General features: G+C 42.4%; 1 protein-coding gene across 1 annotated transcript in view; it reads left to right on the forward strand.

Moving 5' to 3' along the window:
- spata5 (spermatogenesis associated 5) overlaps window positions 1-19070 on the forward strand; it is a 253710-nt gene that overhangs the window by 22597 nt on the left and 212043 nt on the right. The window contains exon 11 of the mRNA XM_034182173.1: window positions 15569-15723. Within this exon, the coding sequence (XP_034038064.1) occupies window positions 15569-15723 (155 nt within the window). The remainder of the gene's footprint in view (window positions 1-15568; window positions 15724-19070) is intronic.

Consider the following 19070-nt stretch of genomic DNA (forward strand, 5'->3'; position numbering starts at 1 on the left):
ACACAGTGATTTCTGTTTTTTCCTCCACTGAAACGAACAAAAGCAGAAGAGACGAAAATACGTCCAGTCGGAACCACATTTGTTTCCTTCTGCTGCTGAGGTAACAATGAGCTAGCTGAGAGGACGTAAACGCTGATGCGCGACTTCCTGCAAAATAAAAAACGGGGGGTGGCAGTACCGAGGCGATTGTGACACGCTGGGGTCATGCAGGAGATGCCATCCTCCTGCATGCACACTGGGGGGGGGGGGGGGGGGGGGGGGGGGGGGGGGGTGTTAACATCCTGTCTTTAACACAATAGCAGCGTGCTTCCAGATCAGAGAGGGTTTAAAGTTGTTCTTCTCCTCTAGAGGAGTGTATCGGGAAAACCAACAAAGTCAGCTGGTGATTTATTTACTTTTTCTTGCGTGTGCGCGTAGACGTGGATGGAAATCATGATGTCATTTGGGACATTTTGTTTGTCCAGTCAGAGTTGTGTCAAACCCCAGAAACACATGTTGTATAATCAGAGCTCACTCATACCTTATCTATTAAAGCCTATTTGATGGAGCTCACCTCCAATCCCTGTAATCCTCCGCTGAGTACACAGCGTCTGAAGAAAACCTGCGTTTTTACATCATGCGCACAGGCCAAGTGCAGTCAGAGTGAACGCCGTGATCCCTTAATGAATGGGAGGGTTCTTATAGCTCGAGGAGAAACAGCATCGGATCTCGTAATTAATCAAGCACCTTCCCTTCTTTCTTATGCTTTGTTTGATGTAAAATATAAAATTACGAGTTAAAGTTTACAAAATGAATAAGGTTAAGTGTGATGACATCTAAAGTTTTGATTAACCATACGCACTTTTGAAAGCCTTCCAGAACAGCACTTATTTGAGCACATATACTCACCAACGTCTGAAAGTTCTTTCTTTTGCATTATTGTTATTACTATATCCTCCTGACTGCCAGGACATATACGAGGTCTGTCCATAAAGTATAGGTCCTTTTAATTTTTTCAAAAACTATATGGATTTCATTCATGTGTTTTAACGTCAGACATGCTTGAACCCTCGTGCGCATGCGTGAGTTTTTCCACGCCTGTCGGTGACGTCATTCGCCTGTGAGCACTCCTTGTGGGAGGAGTCGTCCAGCCCCTCGTCGGAATTCCTTTGTCTGAGAAGTTGCTGAGAGACTGGCGCTTTGTTTGATCAAAATTTTTTCTAAACCTGTGAGACACATCGAAGTGGACACGGTTCGAAAAATTAAGCTGGTTTTAGAATATGAATGGTGACACAAAATGTTTTTTTTTTCACTCATGGTTCATGGTTGTGTGAAGCCATTTATTGTCAAACAACCGTATTTACTCTTTTTAAATCATAATGAAACAGAAACTAACTAAAAGACCCTGATAAAAAGTTTGCATACCCTGGTGATTTTGGCCTGATAACATGCACACAATTTGACACAAACGGGCTTGAATGGCTACAAAAGGTAACCATCCTCACATGTGATCTGTTTGCTTGTAATCACTGTGTGTGTGTATAAAAGGACAGTGAGTATCTGGGTTCCTGACAGATCCTTGCATCTTTCATCCAGTACTGCACTGACATTTCTGACTTCTGAGTCATAGGGTAGGCAAAAGAATTGTCAAAGAAAAAGTAATTGAACTTTATAAAACAGGAAAGGGATATAAAAAGATATTTAACTTTTTGGCCACAACCATAAACGTTACATTTGGAGGGCAGTCAACAAGGCCTATTATGAAAGGTACACCCTTCCTACTGTGAAGCACAGAGGTGGATCACTGATGTTTTGGGGATGTGTGAGCTACAAAGGCACAGGAAACTTCATTAAAGTTGATGTCAGGATAAATGCAGCATGTTATCAGAAAATACTGGAGGAAAATTTGCACTCATCAACCCGGAAGCTGTGGATGGGACATACTTGGACATTCCATCATGACAATGATACAAAACACAAAGCAAGTCGACCTGTCATTGTCTACAGCAGAATAAAGTGAAGGTTCTGGAGTGGTCATCTTAGTCTCCTGACATCAATATCATTGAGCCATGCTTGCAGTTCATGCAAGACAGCCCAAGTATTTACAAGAACTGAAGGCTTTTTTCAAAGAAGAATGGGCAGCTTTACCATCAGAGAACATAAGAATGGGGGTATGTAAACCTTTGATCAGAGTAATTTGGGTAGTTTCTGTTGTCATTATGATTTTTAAAATTGAACGCCGTGATCCCTTAATGAATGGGAGGGTTCTTATAGCTCGAGGAGAAACAGCATCGGATCTCGTAATTAATCAAGCACCTTCCCTTCTTTCTTATGCTTTGTTTGATGTAAATATAAAATTACGAGTTAAGTTTACAAAATGAATAAGGTTAAGTGTGATGACATCTAAAGTTTTGATTAACCATACGCACTTTTGAAAGCCTTCCAGAACAGCACTTATTTGAGCACATATACTCACCAACGTCTGAAAGTTCTTTCTTTTGCATTATTGTTATTACTATATCCTCCTGACTGCCAGGACATATACGAGGTCTGTCCATAAAGTATAGGTCCTTTTAATTTTTTCAAAAACTATATGGATTTCATTCATGTGTTTTAACGTCAGACATGCTTGAACCCTCGTGCGCATGCGTGAGTTTTTCCACGCCTGTCGGTGACGTCATTCGCCTGTGAGCACTCCTTGTGGGAGGAGTCGTCCAGCCCCTCGTCGGAATTCCTTTGTCTGAGAAGTTGCTGAGAGACTGGCGCTTTGTTTGATCAAAATTTTTTCTAAACCTGTGAGACACATCGAAGTGGACACGGTTCGAAAAATTAAGCTGGTTTTCAGTGAAAATTTTAACGTCTGATGAGAGATTTTGAGGTGATACTGTCGCTTTAAGGACTTCCCACGGTGCGAGACGTCGCGCAGCGCTCTCAGGCGCCGTCATCAGCCTGTTTCTAGCTGAAAACCTCCACATTTCAGGCTCTATTGATCCAGGACGTCGTGAGAGAACAGAGAAGTTTCAGAAGAAGTCCGTTTCAGCATTTTATCCGGATATTCCACTGTTAAAGGAGATTTTTTTAATGAAAGATGTGCGGGCGGATTGCAGCGTCGGCTCGCAGCCGCCGCGACGCTCCACCACAGGAAAAACACCTCTGTTGGAAGCCTTAAGGACAAGTTGGAACATGTCCAGCTGTTAAACAATTTCTCATATACTCACTCCACTGAAAGCCATCAAAAGCCGCCTGGATTTTACAAATGGTTATCAACACGGAGGTGTTTTTCCTGTGCTGCCGCACCGCGCCGGCTGCGTCCCGACGCGCGGACCCGTCCGCACGTCTTTCATTAAAAAAATCTCCTTTAACAGTGGAATATCCGGATAAAATGCTGAAACCGACTTCTTCTGAAACGTCTCTGTTCTCTCATGACGTCCTGGATCAATAGAGCCTGAAATGTGGAGGTTTTCAGCTTGAAACAGGCTGATGATGGCGCCTGAGAGTGCTGCGCGACGTCTCGCACCGTGGGAAGTCCTTAAAGCGACAGTATCACCTCAAAAACTCTGATGTGGATTCTCATCACGTCACTCTGAGCGTGCTTTATGTCAGATGCATGTCAGCGATGAGTCTGATGTCGCCGGTAAAGGCCCCATACCTGACTCCAGACTCGCATCTGATTCACATCAGTGCAGTTTTGTTGTATTTTCTACAATAACAAGGTGCAGATTCTTACAAATGACAGCTTTATCAACATGAATGTACAAAAACGGCGTTTAGTATCGTGATGATATGATGTGGACTTAAAAGACAAACCAGTGCCGTAATGAAAGGCAGCAGAGGGGCGATGTGTACTCTACACACCCACATAATAAATGTCATCATGATGTCACTTATACTAGCACATTGCCCCTGGCGATCCATGGGCACTATATTGACCCAAAGTACATACAGTTGTGTTCAAATGTTTACATACATTAGCAAGCTTTTTTTTTTTTTTTTTTTTTGGCCGTTGTTCAAAGAATATGAATGGTGACACAAAATGTTTTTTTTTTCACTCATGGTTCATGGTTGTGTGAAGCCATTTATTGTCAAACAACCGTATTTACTCTTTTTAAATCATAATGAAACAGAAACTAACTAAAAGACCCTGATAAAAAGTTTGCATACCCTGGTGATTTTGGCCTGATAACATGCACACAATTTGACACAAACGGGCTTGAATGGCTACAAAAGGTAACCATCCTCACATGTGATCTGTTTGCTTGTAATCACTGTGTGTGTGTATAAAAGGACAGTGAGTATCTGGGTTCCTGACAGATCCTTGCATCTTTCATCCAGTACTGCACTGACATTTCTGACTTCTGAGTCATAGGGTAGGCAAAAGAATTGTCAAAGAAAAAGTAATTGAACTTTATAAAACAGGAAAGGGATATAAAAAGATATTTAACTTTTTGGCCACAACCATAAACGTTACATTTGGAGGGCAGTCAACAAGGCCTATTATGAAAGGTACACCCTTCCTACTGTGAAGCACAGAGGTGGATCACTGATGTTTTGGGGATGTGTGAGCTACAAAGGCACAGGAAACTTCATTAAAGTTGATGTCAGGATAAATGCAGCATGTTATCAGAAAATACTGGAGGAAAATTTGCACTCATCAACCCGGAAGCTGTGGATGGGACATACTTGGACATTCCATCATGACAATGATACAAAACACAAAGCAAGTCGACCTGTCATTGTCTACAGCAGAATAAAGTGAAGGTTCTGGAGTGGTCATCTTAGTCTCCTGACATCAATATCATTGAGCCATGCTTGCAGTTCATGCAAGACAGCCCAAGTATTTACAAGAACTGAAGGCTTTTTTCAAAGAAGAATGGGCAGCTTTACCATCAGAGAACATAAGAATGGAGGTATGTAAACCTTTGATCAGAGTAATTTGGGTAGTTTCTGTTGTCATTATGATTTTAAAAAAGTAAACACAGTTGTTTAACAATAAATGGTTTCACACAACCACCATGTATGGAAAAAAGATTTTGTGTTATCATTCATATTCTCTGAAAAATGGCCAAAAACTCAAAAATTCTGCCAGGTTATGTAAACTTTTAAGAACAACTGTAACTGCACCACATTCAATTTCATTGCTGTAGTATGCTAAAGAAGGACAGTGATGCCAAGTCGCCTAAAGGTTTCAGTGCAATGCTCATCAGCACGCTCCTGCAGGTGTTCCACCTGCTGCTGCATGTGCCTGATGTTTGGGAAAACGCACGAGACGAGAGCCGCATGGAGCCATACATCCGGCTCTTGCCATCTCCTCCTCCTCTCTGCGCCACTCCATGGCACAGAGCCCAAATAAGCATGCAATCACAAAGTTCTTCTGCTGTGGATTTTGAGGAGCAAACTGGAGTGATCTGAATTGTTCAGCAGCTGATGGATGAATATGAGTGTGTGTATGGAGACAATTCGCCTCATTCACAATGAGACAGAACGTAACATTATTCTTGACTGTGTGTAATGGTTCCTGATAACTCTCCAGCAACACGTGCCATTAATCGTAATGCATGGTAACAGGTTGCAGCAGTTTCTGAGGATACCTGATGCCTCTGCCTCAAATTATCACATTCATGATCAGCGGCCAAGAATGTATACTTTGTGGCATTCGTGACTTGTCGTCGTTATGCGTGAATGCAGCATAAGGGAGGAATTATTTCCCGTGCAGAGAACATTGGAGCCTGACCGATATTGATTTTTTTTTTTTAGGTGGCCGATATGATACTGGTATTGTGGAGGGAAAAATTTACAATCGCGATATATCTGCCGATTATTTACAATTTATATATATATATATATATATATATATATATATATATATATATATATATATATATATATACATTTCATTACCAATCACTCATGACACAGAGGCTTGATTTTTTTTTTTTCTCCAAGTTTAAACATGAACTTTACTATACAACCCCAATTCCAATGAAGTTGGGACGTTGTGTGAAATGTAAATAAAAACAGAATACAATGATTTGCAAATCCTCTTCAACCTCTATTCAACTGAATACACCACAAAAACAAGATATTTAATGTTCATACTGATAAACTTTATTGTTATTGTGCAAATATTTGCTCATTTTGAAATGGATGCCTGCAACACATTTCAAAAAAGCTGGGTTTACCACTGTGTTACACCTTTCCTTCTAACAACACAGCATTTGGGAACTGAGGACACTTATTGTGAGTGTCATGATTAGATATAAAAGGAGCATCCGCAAAAGTCTCAGATGTTCACAAGCAAAGATGGAGCGAGGATCACCACTTTGTGAACAACTGTGTGGAAAAAAATAGTCCAACAATTTAAGAACAATTTTTCTCAACGTTCATTTCCAAGGAATTTAGGGATTCCATCATCTACAGTCCACAGTATAATCAGAAGATTCAGAGAATCTGGAGACCATTCTACACGTAAGCGCAAGGCCGAAAACCAACATTGAATGCCTGTGACCTTCTATCCCTCAGGCAGCACTGCATTAAAAACAGACATCATTGTGTAAAGAATCTTACCGCGTGGGCTCAGGAACACTTCAGAAAACCATTATCAGTTAACACAGTTTGTCGCTACATCTACAAGTGCAAGTTAAAACTCTACCATGCAAAGTGAAAGCCATACATAAACAACATCCAGAAACGCCGCCGCCTTCTCTGGGCCCGAGCTCATTTGAAATGGACAGACTCAAAGTGGAAAAGTATGCTGTTGTCTGATGAGTCCACATTTCAAATTGTTTTTGGAAATCATGGACATCGTGTCCTCCGGACAAAAGAGGAAAAAACCATCCAGACTGTTACCTGCGCAAAGTTCAAAAGCCAGCATCTGTGATGGGGTGTGTTAGTGCCCATGTCATGGACAACTTACACATCTGTGGTGGCAACATCAATGCTGAAAGGTACATCCAGGTTTTGGAGCAACACATGCTGCCATCAAAGCAACGTCTTTTTCAGGGACATCCCTGCTTATTTCAGCAAGACAATGCCAAGCCACATTCTGCACATGTTACAACAGCGTGGCTTCGCAGTAAAAAAGTATGGGTACTAGACTGACCTGCCTGCAGTCCAGACCTGTCGCCCGTTGAAAATGTGTGGCGCATTATGAAACACAAAATACGACAACGGAGACCCCGGACTGTTGAACAACTGAAGTTGTACATCAGACAAGAATGGGAAAGAATTCTACCTACAAAGCTTCAACAATTAGTGTCCTCAGTTCCCAAACACTCAATGAGTGTTGTTAGAAGGAAACGTGATGTAACACAGTGGTAAACATACCACTGTCCCAGCTTTTTTGAAACGTGATGCAGGCATCCATTTCAAAATGAGCAAATATTTGCACAAAAACAATAAAGTTTATCAGTTTGAACATTAAATATATTGTCTTTGTGGTGTATTCAATTCAATATAGTTTGAAGACGATTTGCAAATCAGTGTATTCTGTTTTTATTTACATTTTACACAACATGCCAACTTCACTGGAATTGGGGTTGTAAATATTAACTATAATAATCCAGTGGAGGTTCAACCAGGGTAAATAATGAGTGTTTTCCAGGAAGTAGGAGATGAAGTAAAAGAAGCTGTGTGTACAATTAAGCAGTTTCCAGTCAAGGAAATTGTACTTTTGCTAATTGTTTGGCGCACAGAGGCTTGTGATATTGGTTCTTAAATTAGGGTAATGTGTCGTTTCAGCTCAAGTGTTTTTTTTCTTTTTTATTTATAACTTTTATTGTTGTATCAGATCTTCACCAAATATACAAATAAGTCTGCCCAATCAATTCCTTTGATCATATTTAACCAAACATACTTTTGATGTCAGGTGACACCACGCGGCTTTTTGTCGTGAGCCCTTTGAGGTGTTCGGTGTCACATTTGGGATGCAGACCCACGGGCCACACCGGAGACTCCGGGCGTCTCTCTGTCGTCCTGTTGGCGTTCAGACGGTTCTGGCGCGAGCGGATGACTCATTTCCACAGTCTAAACAGGGCAAATTGTGTGTGAGAGTACACATGATTGTGCAAGCGTGCAACAGACATACACACACACACACACATGTGGCTGTTTGGTTTGTGCCACATCCGGACACACTGTTTACAAGCTTTTCTAAACAGGGGAAGCCCGCTGGAACAAAAAGACCCAGTAAAATTGATTATGTGGAATAATAAACACGCAGCTCTGCACAGTGTCAGCTGAATGGCAAAGATCAGGATTTAACATCCATTTAGAAGGACTTAAATTATTTACTCGGTAAATGTGCAAAGCGATTTGCCTAACAGGCTTAGGCAAAATCTCCCAAATCTAAATATGAAGCAGCGGAGTGTTCTTAACCCAAACTATTGATCTTCCTGGCTGACAGGAGGCAGGAAGCTGGGAATGGAGGTTACTCCACTTTGCAGGAATGAGAAGGAGGAGGAGGAATGTTGTGGAAAACAAGCAGAGTTTTGTGTGTTTGACATAAATCCTGCAGCGGAGGAGCGAATGGGCCAAACAGCTCGAAATGTTGCCTGATGTTTACAGCTGCTGCTTCGCCATATAAAGTGCTTTTCCCAACTCATCTGTCCTTTGAAGAAGCGTCAGGAATTTGAGGACAGGTCACATAAATATTGGCCGGATCTGCGAGTGGAGTTTATTTGAGGCCCGTGTTTATAAAACCCGGAAATGTGACACTCACGCTTCTTAACCCCGGAGTGAGCATTTGTTTGTGACCTCAATGTTCGAGGTCTTATTGTTGCAGCGTTTCAGCTCTGAGGACAGATGTTGGGTGTTGCAAATGCTGTTCCCGAAGCCCTGGCGAGAAATGAAAATGGTGTCATTTCCAAATGATTCCGCAATTCGTGCAAGGACAGCGTCATTGGAGAGTGGCGGAGGGTTCCGCCACAGCGGGTAGTTGTCTGTCCCATGGAGGTGCTAACGGACTCCGTCGGCACACCTTGTGGACTGTGGTCTCTGACAGCACGGTCTGTGAGCTTCCCCGGAAGTTGTCTATTAGAATGTTTAATTCCAAACACTTCCTGCTTTGTTATTCGTCACCACACTAAAAATGGAGTGTGAGTTTTGGCCTGAATACCTGCAGGTGCATCAATTAAAATGTCATTTCAGGGATAAACTGTGATATGTAGCTGTGAAGGTTTCTGCAGCTGTGTGTAGGGCTGCAACTGTTGATTAATTTAATTATTGATTACTCTGGGGATTACTGGGCTTTCTGGAGTATGTCACACCTGTTTTCTCTTTCATCAGCTCTTTAATGTGGGATTTCTGTGCACTGTTGTAGTGGACTTTTTATTTTTGTATTTATTCTTTTATTACTGGAGTTTATTTAGTTCTTTAATTCCTGAGAAAAATCTGATTTAAGAAATAGGTGGTATTATTATGATTATTATGATTATTATTAATAATAAAGACATGATTTTTCAGTATATATGATGCACCAGAGTATAAGTCACAGGGGCTTATATACTGAAAATCCCACATTTGTTACTAATAATAATCATTAGAATGACTTATTTATATCGGACTTTCACAGGAATCAAAGCAATAAACTAAATAAACTCCAATAATAAATGTCACTAATAAAAAGTACACCTCAACAATGCACCAAAGTCCTAAATTAAAGCGTTGATAATACAGAAGAAAAGTTGCAACTTATACTGCAGTGCAACTTATTTGCTGGGATTCCATTATTAAGCTGTAGGTCAGTTGTATCCAAACCTGCGATGTTGTAAAATGTGGGTGTCATCACATGTTGAAGTGTTTGTGAACATAATGTTGCGTATCCAGGAGTTTGGAGGGGGGGGGTCGGCGTCAGTGATCCCTTTTGATTTGGGGAACATTCTGTTTTGAACCCACATAATTAAGACCATCTCTGCTTCAAAACCACCAGTATCCGTTCATGTCTTGCTCTCGTCTCTTCATTGGTTTTAAAAATTATTCACAGTCTCGTCAGTACCTAGTTTTGGTGTTAGTGTGATGTTTTGCAAATGTGCATTCTTGTGCATTTAAGCCCCCCCCCCCCCTCCATTTTTTTATTTGGTTTTCCTCTTCCAATTCCCACTAGATCACTGATGAATTGGAAGCATTCTGGAAAGCAAGATTGTAAGAAAAGAAGAAAATGAGTCCACATACGGTTCAGATTAAGTTGTGTTGTTGCCTCTTTTTTCATCCTCTCTTCCCATCGGATGTTTTCATAACTAAACCAAATGTGTGCTCAGAGGCGGCCAAGAGCAGTCAGGAGAGAATCCCTAAAGCAAAAACTTAAAGTCACATCACTGAATCAAGTTTCCGTTGCCCTTTGGGCATCCGGGATGAATTCGCTCTGTGGCTTATGAACCTTAATAACTTTCCCGGTCAGGCAGATTGTCATTACAGCTGGCTGCAGAGCAAATTCACTCTGGATGCTTTTAAACACTCTCTGATTCAACTTTAATGAAGCATTTATCGTTTTTCAGGCCTCAGTCTTTATTTACAGCCAATCCAAGATTCCTCACCTCTTTTATCCTACTTTTCGGCAGCGAGCAGCTGACTGCCCGAGGTTCACACATGCAACTTTTGCAGCCAAGGCTCCAGATCTCCCTCTTCAACCCCAGCTTCCTTCCACATCCTGTCCTGTCTTACCTCTTCCTTTCTGCTTGGACCAGATGTTTTTGTGTCGGCTAAGCAGTGCCAGCCTGAAGCATTAACGCAGACGAATGGCTGAAGCAGGAGCCAGGTGGATAGATGGGATGTTTAGACGTCTGGGGGATTGAGAACTCGGACGGCGGGTGGGTGGACAGACGGTGAGAGACATCATAAACCAGTGAGCTGGGGACTGGAAAATGCATCAGTTTCAGCCTGGCGTCCTCATGAAAGACCAACCTGCATGCATTAATTGTGTTTCTCATTTTTGGCTTCCTCTCGTTTCTGTCTGTGCCTCGCCATTTTGGCCGAGTTTTGGAAAATAAACAGGATGCAGTCTTGTTTGATCGTAAATTCTCTCTCGCCTGCTCCCTCACCCCCACCCCCCCCCCCAGCCCTGGACCTTATCCATTCTCTTTCAGAGTTCTCCTCCTGCACAGATGTCTTTTTTCTCAAGTATGTGTGATTTTTGATATGTGCACGTGTTCATTGAAAGTCTTGTGCGTGCAGTTTTCCAACCTGTGCAACAGAAAATTACAGTTGGCACATTTTTCAGTGTTTGTTATTCACACGGCTGCAGGAGTCATCAGAACAGATCTTTTGGACACAGTTTTCTTAGGTTGACAATTTATGACCACAATTTCCGTCTCAATGTCAAAATTGAAGAATTGATATTTGCTTACGTATGACTAGAACAGAATATTGCCGAATACACCTGAGTACGTAAGAATCCTAATACAGGAATGCTACTCGCACATTTTTCCCCACAGTGTTCCAATAAACTAAAATGTTTCCGTTAAAATCTGAAAACTGTCTGCTGTTGAAGAGGGCAATGTGCTTTTCATGGGTTCTATGTTGCGGAGGAGAATCAGGAGGAGACCTCTGCTCAGAGAACAGTAATCTAACAGAATATGCAATAATCTATGTCCCAATTACTGCATATTGTACCTGCTTGTCCACTGTCGCCTGCTTTTATACAAGTGTATCATGATTTACAGTATTTTCTGAAGTATATGTCACAGTTTTTTGTTTTTTTTTAGTAGTTTGGAAGGTCCTGTAACGTATGTATCCCGTGTGTCTCATATAGCAAAAAAAAAAATATATATTGTTGTTATTTATATTAACTGTTTTTGCAGGATTCAGGTACAGTCCAACAATGCAAACATCCCAAATTATTTTTGGAATTTAAATGTCCTTATGACGCACACCACAAGCTGAGGGCTTCCTGCATAAATCCACTGTTCACTTCTTCATCTGTGTTCACCTGATGTTTCCTTTTGCTCAAAGTGCATTAGATAACATCCAATATCTTGTCCATCACGTTTGTCCATCTTCCTTACATTTTGATATTGAAACGTCTTAATGTTAAGTAGCAGCAGAAGCTGTGGTGTACACATGTGCTGTTTTAAAAAGTGGGTTCCACATACTGAAAAAAGGTGTGACTTATATGTTATTGTTCTTTTCTCTCTTCAAGAGGCATTTTTTTGACAGATTACCTTGTACTACTCCGGTGTGATTTACTGTGTACTCCAAAAACACAGTTAACACAACATCACAATTTTTTTTAAACATGTTTAAAATTTTCCTTATTGCTTACAGTGTTCTCCCACAGATTACACCTGTCCTTTAGGCCCTGATTGGATATCCGGTATATTATTTACTTATTTGATTTTTTTTTTTTCCCCAAACCCCAGCCAGAATGGAAAATCATTAAGGACCCTTGGGCAAGGTCCTTATTCCCCTAGTTGCTCCCGGTGTGTAGTGATCGCCTTGCAAGGCAGCACCCTGACATCAGTGTTTGAGTGTGTCTGTGTGAATGGGTGAATGTGAGGCATAATTGTAAAGCGCTTTGAGCTTTACAATTTGATGCAAATGGAAAAAGCGCAACATAAATAGTAAGTCCCTTCGGCTGCTCCCTTGTTTTGTACTTGGGGTTGCCACAGCAAATCCAAGGTGGATCTGCATGTTGAATTGGCACAAGTTTGCCCTTCCTGACGCAACTCCACATTACATGGAGAAATGTGGCAGGGGTGGGATTCGAACTGGGAACCTTCCGCACCGAACCAAGTGTATTAACCACTTGGCCACCGCCCCTAAAAAGCAAGATATAAATGCAGTCCATTTACCATTTTACACCATTACATAGCAGAAAGCATCAGTGGGACACCACCCTTAGTGTAACGTGAGCAAAACGCTGTCTGTAACTGCTCGATGTCCTGGCGACCAGGCAGTTTGACTCCCCTGATTCATGCACAGTACATTGACAATGCAGAAGAAAATTATGGCTTCTGTCTCAGAATTGTATGTGCGTGCCATCACGTCTACTATATTCAAACTCACTCATCACTTAGGTTGTGCACTCAACCCTCCCTTTGCTGCGAGGTCGTTTCCAGGTGAGACAAGACGTGTGCATATAGTGACATGTGGTGGTATTTGTTTTTGATGCCTCCTTTTTGTTCAGATACGATGTCTTTATGACATCGGCATTCAAACCGTAAGCACCTCAATTACACTTTTGCTCCCCCCCACCTCCCCCTGCATTAATACAAAGTCAGATTATTTTCAGAGTCAAAGAAGAAATTGTTAGGTGTGTATCTTCAGTGTGTACAAGCCTGAATGGTTTGTTTCATGTGAATTTATACTGAAAACCTTTAAGTCACAACGACATTCGTGTTTCTTCTTAAAGGCCACAATCACCTGTTCTCTGCTCCCTCCCTTTAATTTTTTTATTTACCTCGATTAAGTCTTTATTTTCTCAGGATCAACTGAAATTTCTTCTTGACTGATGTCTCTTTTCCATCTTTTTAAGCCAAGGTATTGTCAAGTACTGATTGAACATCTGCCAGGTCCTGGTTTGGTGATTTGTTTCTTCTTATTGTGAAAAGGGGATAACCGTTGTTTTGTTTTTTTATCCAGTTCTTAATATGAGCACAGCCTTGTCACTTTGTGTTCACCTGATCTCAGAGAGAGTAGATCCTGATGAGCACTTGGTTGGGAGGCCGCTTGGGAAGACCAGCGGCTGTGTGCATGTTTCTCCATGTGGAAATGGAGTTGCATCAGGAAGGGCACTCGGCATACTGCAAACATTTGTGTCAAATCCCAATGTGGCTCTCTATGAGATCCTCAGTGGAAACCTCAAAACCAACTGGAATGTTATTAGTATAAGTAGAGGCATGTGGCTCAGTGGGACAGGAGGTGGACTACCATATACAGTGAGGAAATAAGTATTTTAACACCGTGTGATTTGCAAGTTCTCCCCACTTAGAATCATGGACGGGTCTGAAATTTTCATCTTAGGTGCATGTCCACTGTGAGAGACATAATCTAAAAAAAAATTCCGGAAATCACAATGTATGATTTTTTTAATAATTTATTTGTATGTTACTGCTGCAAATAAGTATTTGAACACCTGTGAAAATCAGTGTACCAAGTTGTCACACACTGCAGCAGGGATTTTGGTTCACTCCTCCATACAGATCTTCTCCATATCTTTCAGGTTTGGAGTTTCAGCTCCCTCCAAAGATTTTCTATTGAGTTCAGGTCTGGAGACTGGCCAGGCCACTCCGGGACCTAGAAATGCTTCTTACGGAGCCCCTCCTTAGTTGCCCTGACTGTGTGTTTGGGGTCATTGTCATGCTGGAAAACCCAGCCCTGACCCATCTTCAAAGCTCTTACTGAGGGAAGGAGGTTGTTTGCCAAAATCTCGCAATACATGACCCCATCCATCCTCCTTCAATACGTGCAGTCCGTCCTGTCCCCTTTGCAGAAGAGCACCCCCAGAGTATGATGTTTCCATCCCCATGCTTCACGGTTGGGATGGTTTTCTTGGGGTTGTTCTAATCCTCTGAACATGGTAAGTGGAACTGATTCCAAAAAGCTCTATTTTGGTCTCATCTGACCACATGACCTTCTCCCATGACTCCTCTGGATCATCCAGATGGTCACTGGTGAACTTCAAACGGGCCTGGACATGTGCTGGCTTGAGCAGGGGACCTTGCTGCCCTGCAGGATTTAAACCATGACAGCATCATGTGTTACTAATGTAATCTTTGTGACTGTGGTCCCAGCTCTCTTCAGGTCATTGACCAGGTCCTCCTTGTAGTTCTGAGCTTTCTCAGAATCATCCTTACCCCACAAAGTGGATCTTGCATGGAATCCCAGACCGAGGAGATTGACAGTCATCTTGTGTTTCTTCCACTTTCTAATAAATAATCATAACAGTTGTCTTCTACCAAGCTGCTTACCTGTTGTCCCTGTAGTCCATCCCAGCCTTGTGCAGGTCTACAGTTTTGTCCCTGGTGTCCTTAGGCAGCTCTTTGGTCTTGGCTATGGTGGACAGGTTGGAGTGTGGTTGATTTGAGTGTGTGAACAGGTGTCCTTTTATACAGGTAACAGTTCAAACAGATGCAGTTAATACAGGTAAAGAGTGCAGAATAAGAGGGCTTCTTAAAGGAAAATTAACAGGTCTGTGTGAGCCAGAATTCTTGCTGGTTGGTAGGTGTTCAAATACTTATTTGCAGCAGTAACATACAAATCAGTTATTAAAAAAAATATCATACATTGTGATTTCTGGATTTTTTTTAGATTATGTCTCTCACAGTGGACATGCACCTAAGATGAAAATTTCAGATCCCTCCATGATTTCTAAGTGGGAGAACTTGCAAAATCGCAGGGTGTTCAAATACTTATTTTCCTCACTGTATATACTGGAGTTTGGTTTTAGGTCTGTGATTCAGGCTACCTGTCTATGTACTTGGACAAGGTGCTTCACCTACATTGTCCCAGTCCACCCAGCTGTAAATGGGTACCAGTGTTGGCTGGAGAAGTAACCTGTGATGGACTGACATCCTGTCCAGGGAGCCTCTTGGACCGTATCGTGGAATACATCTTTAATTACAAATGAAGTTTTTAAGGATGTAAATTTTCTCTACAGGTCTACATGCACTAAGGCGAGCTCTGGGAGGTTCCCATCCACTGTCAGACCAACAGCTGATGGGGTCAGTGACCGTTACGCTGGAGGACCTCCAATGGGCCATGTCTCTTGTGAAACCCAGTGCCATGAGGGAGGTCGCCATTGATGTCCCCAAGGTACGATGAGTATAAATTAATGCCCGTCTGTGCGTACTGTGGCCTGGGAGTAAAAGCTGTACCATTCTGCTCTAATTTGGTGTCTTTACTGGAAATATGATGATATATTCTCAAGGATTCATTTTAGACCTGCAAGAAACATCTATGGCCTTTTCAGGTCATTGAAATCTTGTGTTCCGAAAACATGACAATACCTTTCTCCCACATGCCAGTGTAGTTTACATCTTCATTCACAAAATGGGAGGGTTTGGTACTTTAACCTTTATCTTGAACCTTGTTATTACAGTAACAGCCCCCTCCTCCCACACTTGAGCCACTGACCACAGGTGTGATCAAATAAAAGCTGATTGATTTTTACCCATGTGCAAAATATGGTCTTCAAATTCACAGGGAGCATTCTTAGGACACAGATCTTGGTCTAGCTCAAAGATGGCTAACCTTGACCTATTTTAAGAGGTCAGAGGGTCACAGACTGTTTCCTGTTTTAATGGTCATACAGCTGAGGGTATTTTAGGATTGCATTCTTTTTTCCAGGTGCCAACATATTTTTCATTTTTGGCAAATGATCACAGAATGTCTGTAGTTGCATGTGCTAAACATCTTTTTTTTTCCCCAGAGCAGACTGCTTCTATTTTATTTTATTTTTTTGCGACAGTCCAAGCACTTTAACGTTGAAAATCTCTCTTTTTCAGAGGGACACTGTGATGTGCAGAATGATTTTAATTTAAATCATTAAAGATTGTGCATTATAACGCCAAGTGACCATGAGGTGGTCACGCCCCCTCCCCAGGACACCCATCAGCGCCAACTGCTTGTCGCCCTCGTCTGTAGCTAATGTGATCATAGGGCCTTATAATGCAGGAAAAACGCAATACATTCTTAACCTAACTCCCCCCCCCCCCCCCCCCCCCACACACACCTGCAGCTAGAGTCACCCCTGAGTTATTAAAGCATAAATAAAAGATAAATCTGGTGGTATCACAACTTAATGCCACAAGAAGAGGAACCAAAAAAGAAGAACCATAAAAGCTCATCAGCAGCAGTTTTCTTCTGAAGTGGAAGTTGTGAATCGTCTTTTTTCCCCCTCTAATGCACATCCACAAAAATCCCTAACTATGCTTTGGAAACACTGACCACTGAATCACCCACCACTTAAAAAATAGGGGGTCAGGCTGAGGAAGAGTGGAAATGACCCTGTGGCCATTTTACGCTGTGGAAGGGAAGATGAATTGCTGCTCTGAAAGCAGCATTAGATCAAGGGAAGGAGGGATGAGAGGACAGCGGTGAGACTCCACTCCAGGATGTTTTGGAGTTTGCATGTGCAAGACATAACGAACAGGAAGAGGGCTAACATCATCCTTCGCCGGTAATTGAAAGCAGATCAGGTCGCTGACTGTTCCTGCCAGCAAGAAAAAAAAAAAAAAAAACAGGGGAGCAAGGAGAAGAAGAAATGTCTTTCCTGTCCCTTCACCCTGACTCGCTCCCTCCTTCCTCTCTGCAGCGCTGAGCTCACCCACAGACGTTCAGTTCCTGCGGCTGCTTCTTGGAAATGAGAGAGGAGAGCGGGTTTTAGTTGGGATTCTTTTTTTTTAGTCCTCCTTTTGCAGCTCATCTGAAAGGCCAGCCGCAGAGCCCCGGACTTGATTATATCCACATGAGTGCAAACATTTGTTTTTAATCCATTTTATATAAGAAACTTCCAGTGGTGCCGGATGAACGCACGCCTCAAGTTCCTCAGGAACCCTTCTTGCATCACATATCGAGATTTTTTTTTTTTTTACAGATTAAGCCTCAGGATTCATGTTATCTTCCCTCGTCAAATAAATAGACAGTTCAGTCTTAATCTGTCTCTCATTTTTGGGATTCCACCTCTTTTTGACATTATTATTGTGTGTGTGTGTGTGTGTGTGTGTGTGTGGTGGTGTGTGGTGTGTGTGTGTGTGTGTGTGTGTGTGTGTGTGTGTTGTGTGTGGGTGTGTGGTGTGTGCGCTTCTATCATTTCCACAGCCGCCTTCCACCACGCAGCCTGGCTTTAATATTTTCATTTGGCAGCTGTTATAAGAAGCTTGTTTATTCCTCCCCCTTTAAACTTACTCCTCATCTCTTTTGCTTTTTTCTTTTTTTTTTTTTTTGTTCTTTTTGTCTGAGAAGTTCCCCCACACCCTCCTTTCAACCCCATCAAAGGGCCAGAGAGCCTGAGAGGCCTCTTGTAAAGTTCAGAAAACAACAGTAAAAGATAATAACTGGGTTTTGTGCAAAAAAAAAAAAAAAAAAAAAAAATAGGAAGGCAGGGTGGTGGTGGGGGTGGGGGTGGGGGGGGGGGGATGCACGGTGAGGGGTGAGTCAAAACATTGCCTTCTATTTCCGCAGCCGCTTCATTCATGACAAAAAAGCGCCTTTCAATCAATGTTGTTTTATCATATTTCTTGCAGCGGACTGAGTCTGCACACATGGGACGTAAACGCAAGAAAGAAAAAGGTGGGGGGGTAAGGTGAGAGTGTTTGCACATCTGCTTCCTGTGTGGAAGGAGGCCAGTGATTGATTTGTGTTCAGAAAATTGGCAGGTCGAACGATGATGTTAATCCACTTGGCTGAAGCTGAGCCTGTACAGCTTCCAAACCTCTAAACCTGATTTATGCCCCTTTCATTCGGAAGATGGGGGTTTAATGCAAGTTCAGCGTGTGTTGCACTTGTCCAGATTAGAGAGTTGGGCGATCGTCAGACCTGTGTCGTCATCCGTTTATGTGTGATCTGATTCCAGTGTGCATTTGCTCATAAACTGCTGAACAAGGTGTCGTGACCCATGCTGCCCTGTGGTGCATACGTTTGTCATTTTTGTCGTCGTTATGGTAGATTTTTCTTTGTTGTTGTTTGAACAAGAGGCATAACAGTCCTGTGATTGTCTGTCCTAACTGTGCCAGCAGGGGCGCTGTTTCACAAACGATAACAAAAACCAGAGGGAGACGTTATGGGCCCTATCTTGATGGTCATTGACGCACGGCCTAAAGCACACAGCTGTATACAGGGCGTGACACAAAATGTGGGGCAGGGTCCACATGTAGGTGCCTCAGTGTTCAGGACCCCAGCACCTGGACAAGGCCAGCGGGACACCCATCTGACTGTGGCAGATAGATGGTTACTTTCATGAGGCGGGGATGGATTTATTATCCAGCTGGGTGGTTGCCATCCAGGGCCATACAAAGTCATGGGCCTCTGCAGTCCCCTTTGGCACATGTCTTTAAACCCAGTCGCTGATTTTTACCCAAGGCCAAAATATGACTATCTGGCATTGCAAAGACCTTGCATCCCTCAGTCCGTCCGTCTGTCTGTGCTCAGTATAACTCCAG

This window comes from Thalassophryne amazonica, chromosome 11 (assembly GCF_902500255.1).
Source record: "Thalassophryne amazonica chromosome 11, fThaAma1.1, whole genome shotgun sequence".
Lineage (NCBI taxonomy): Eukaryota > Metazoa > Chordata > Actinopteri > Batrachoidiformes > Batrachoididae > Thalassophryne > Thalassophryne amazonica.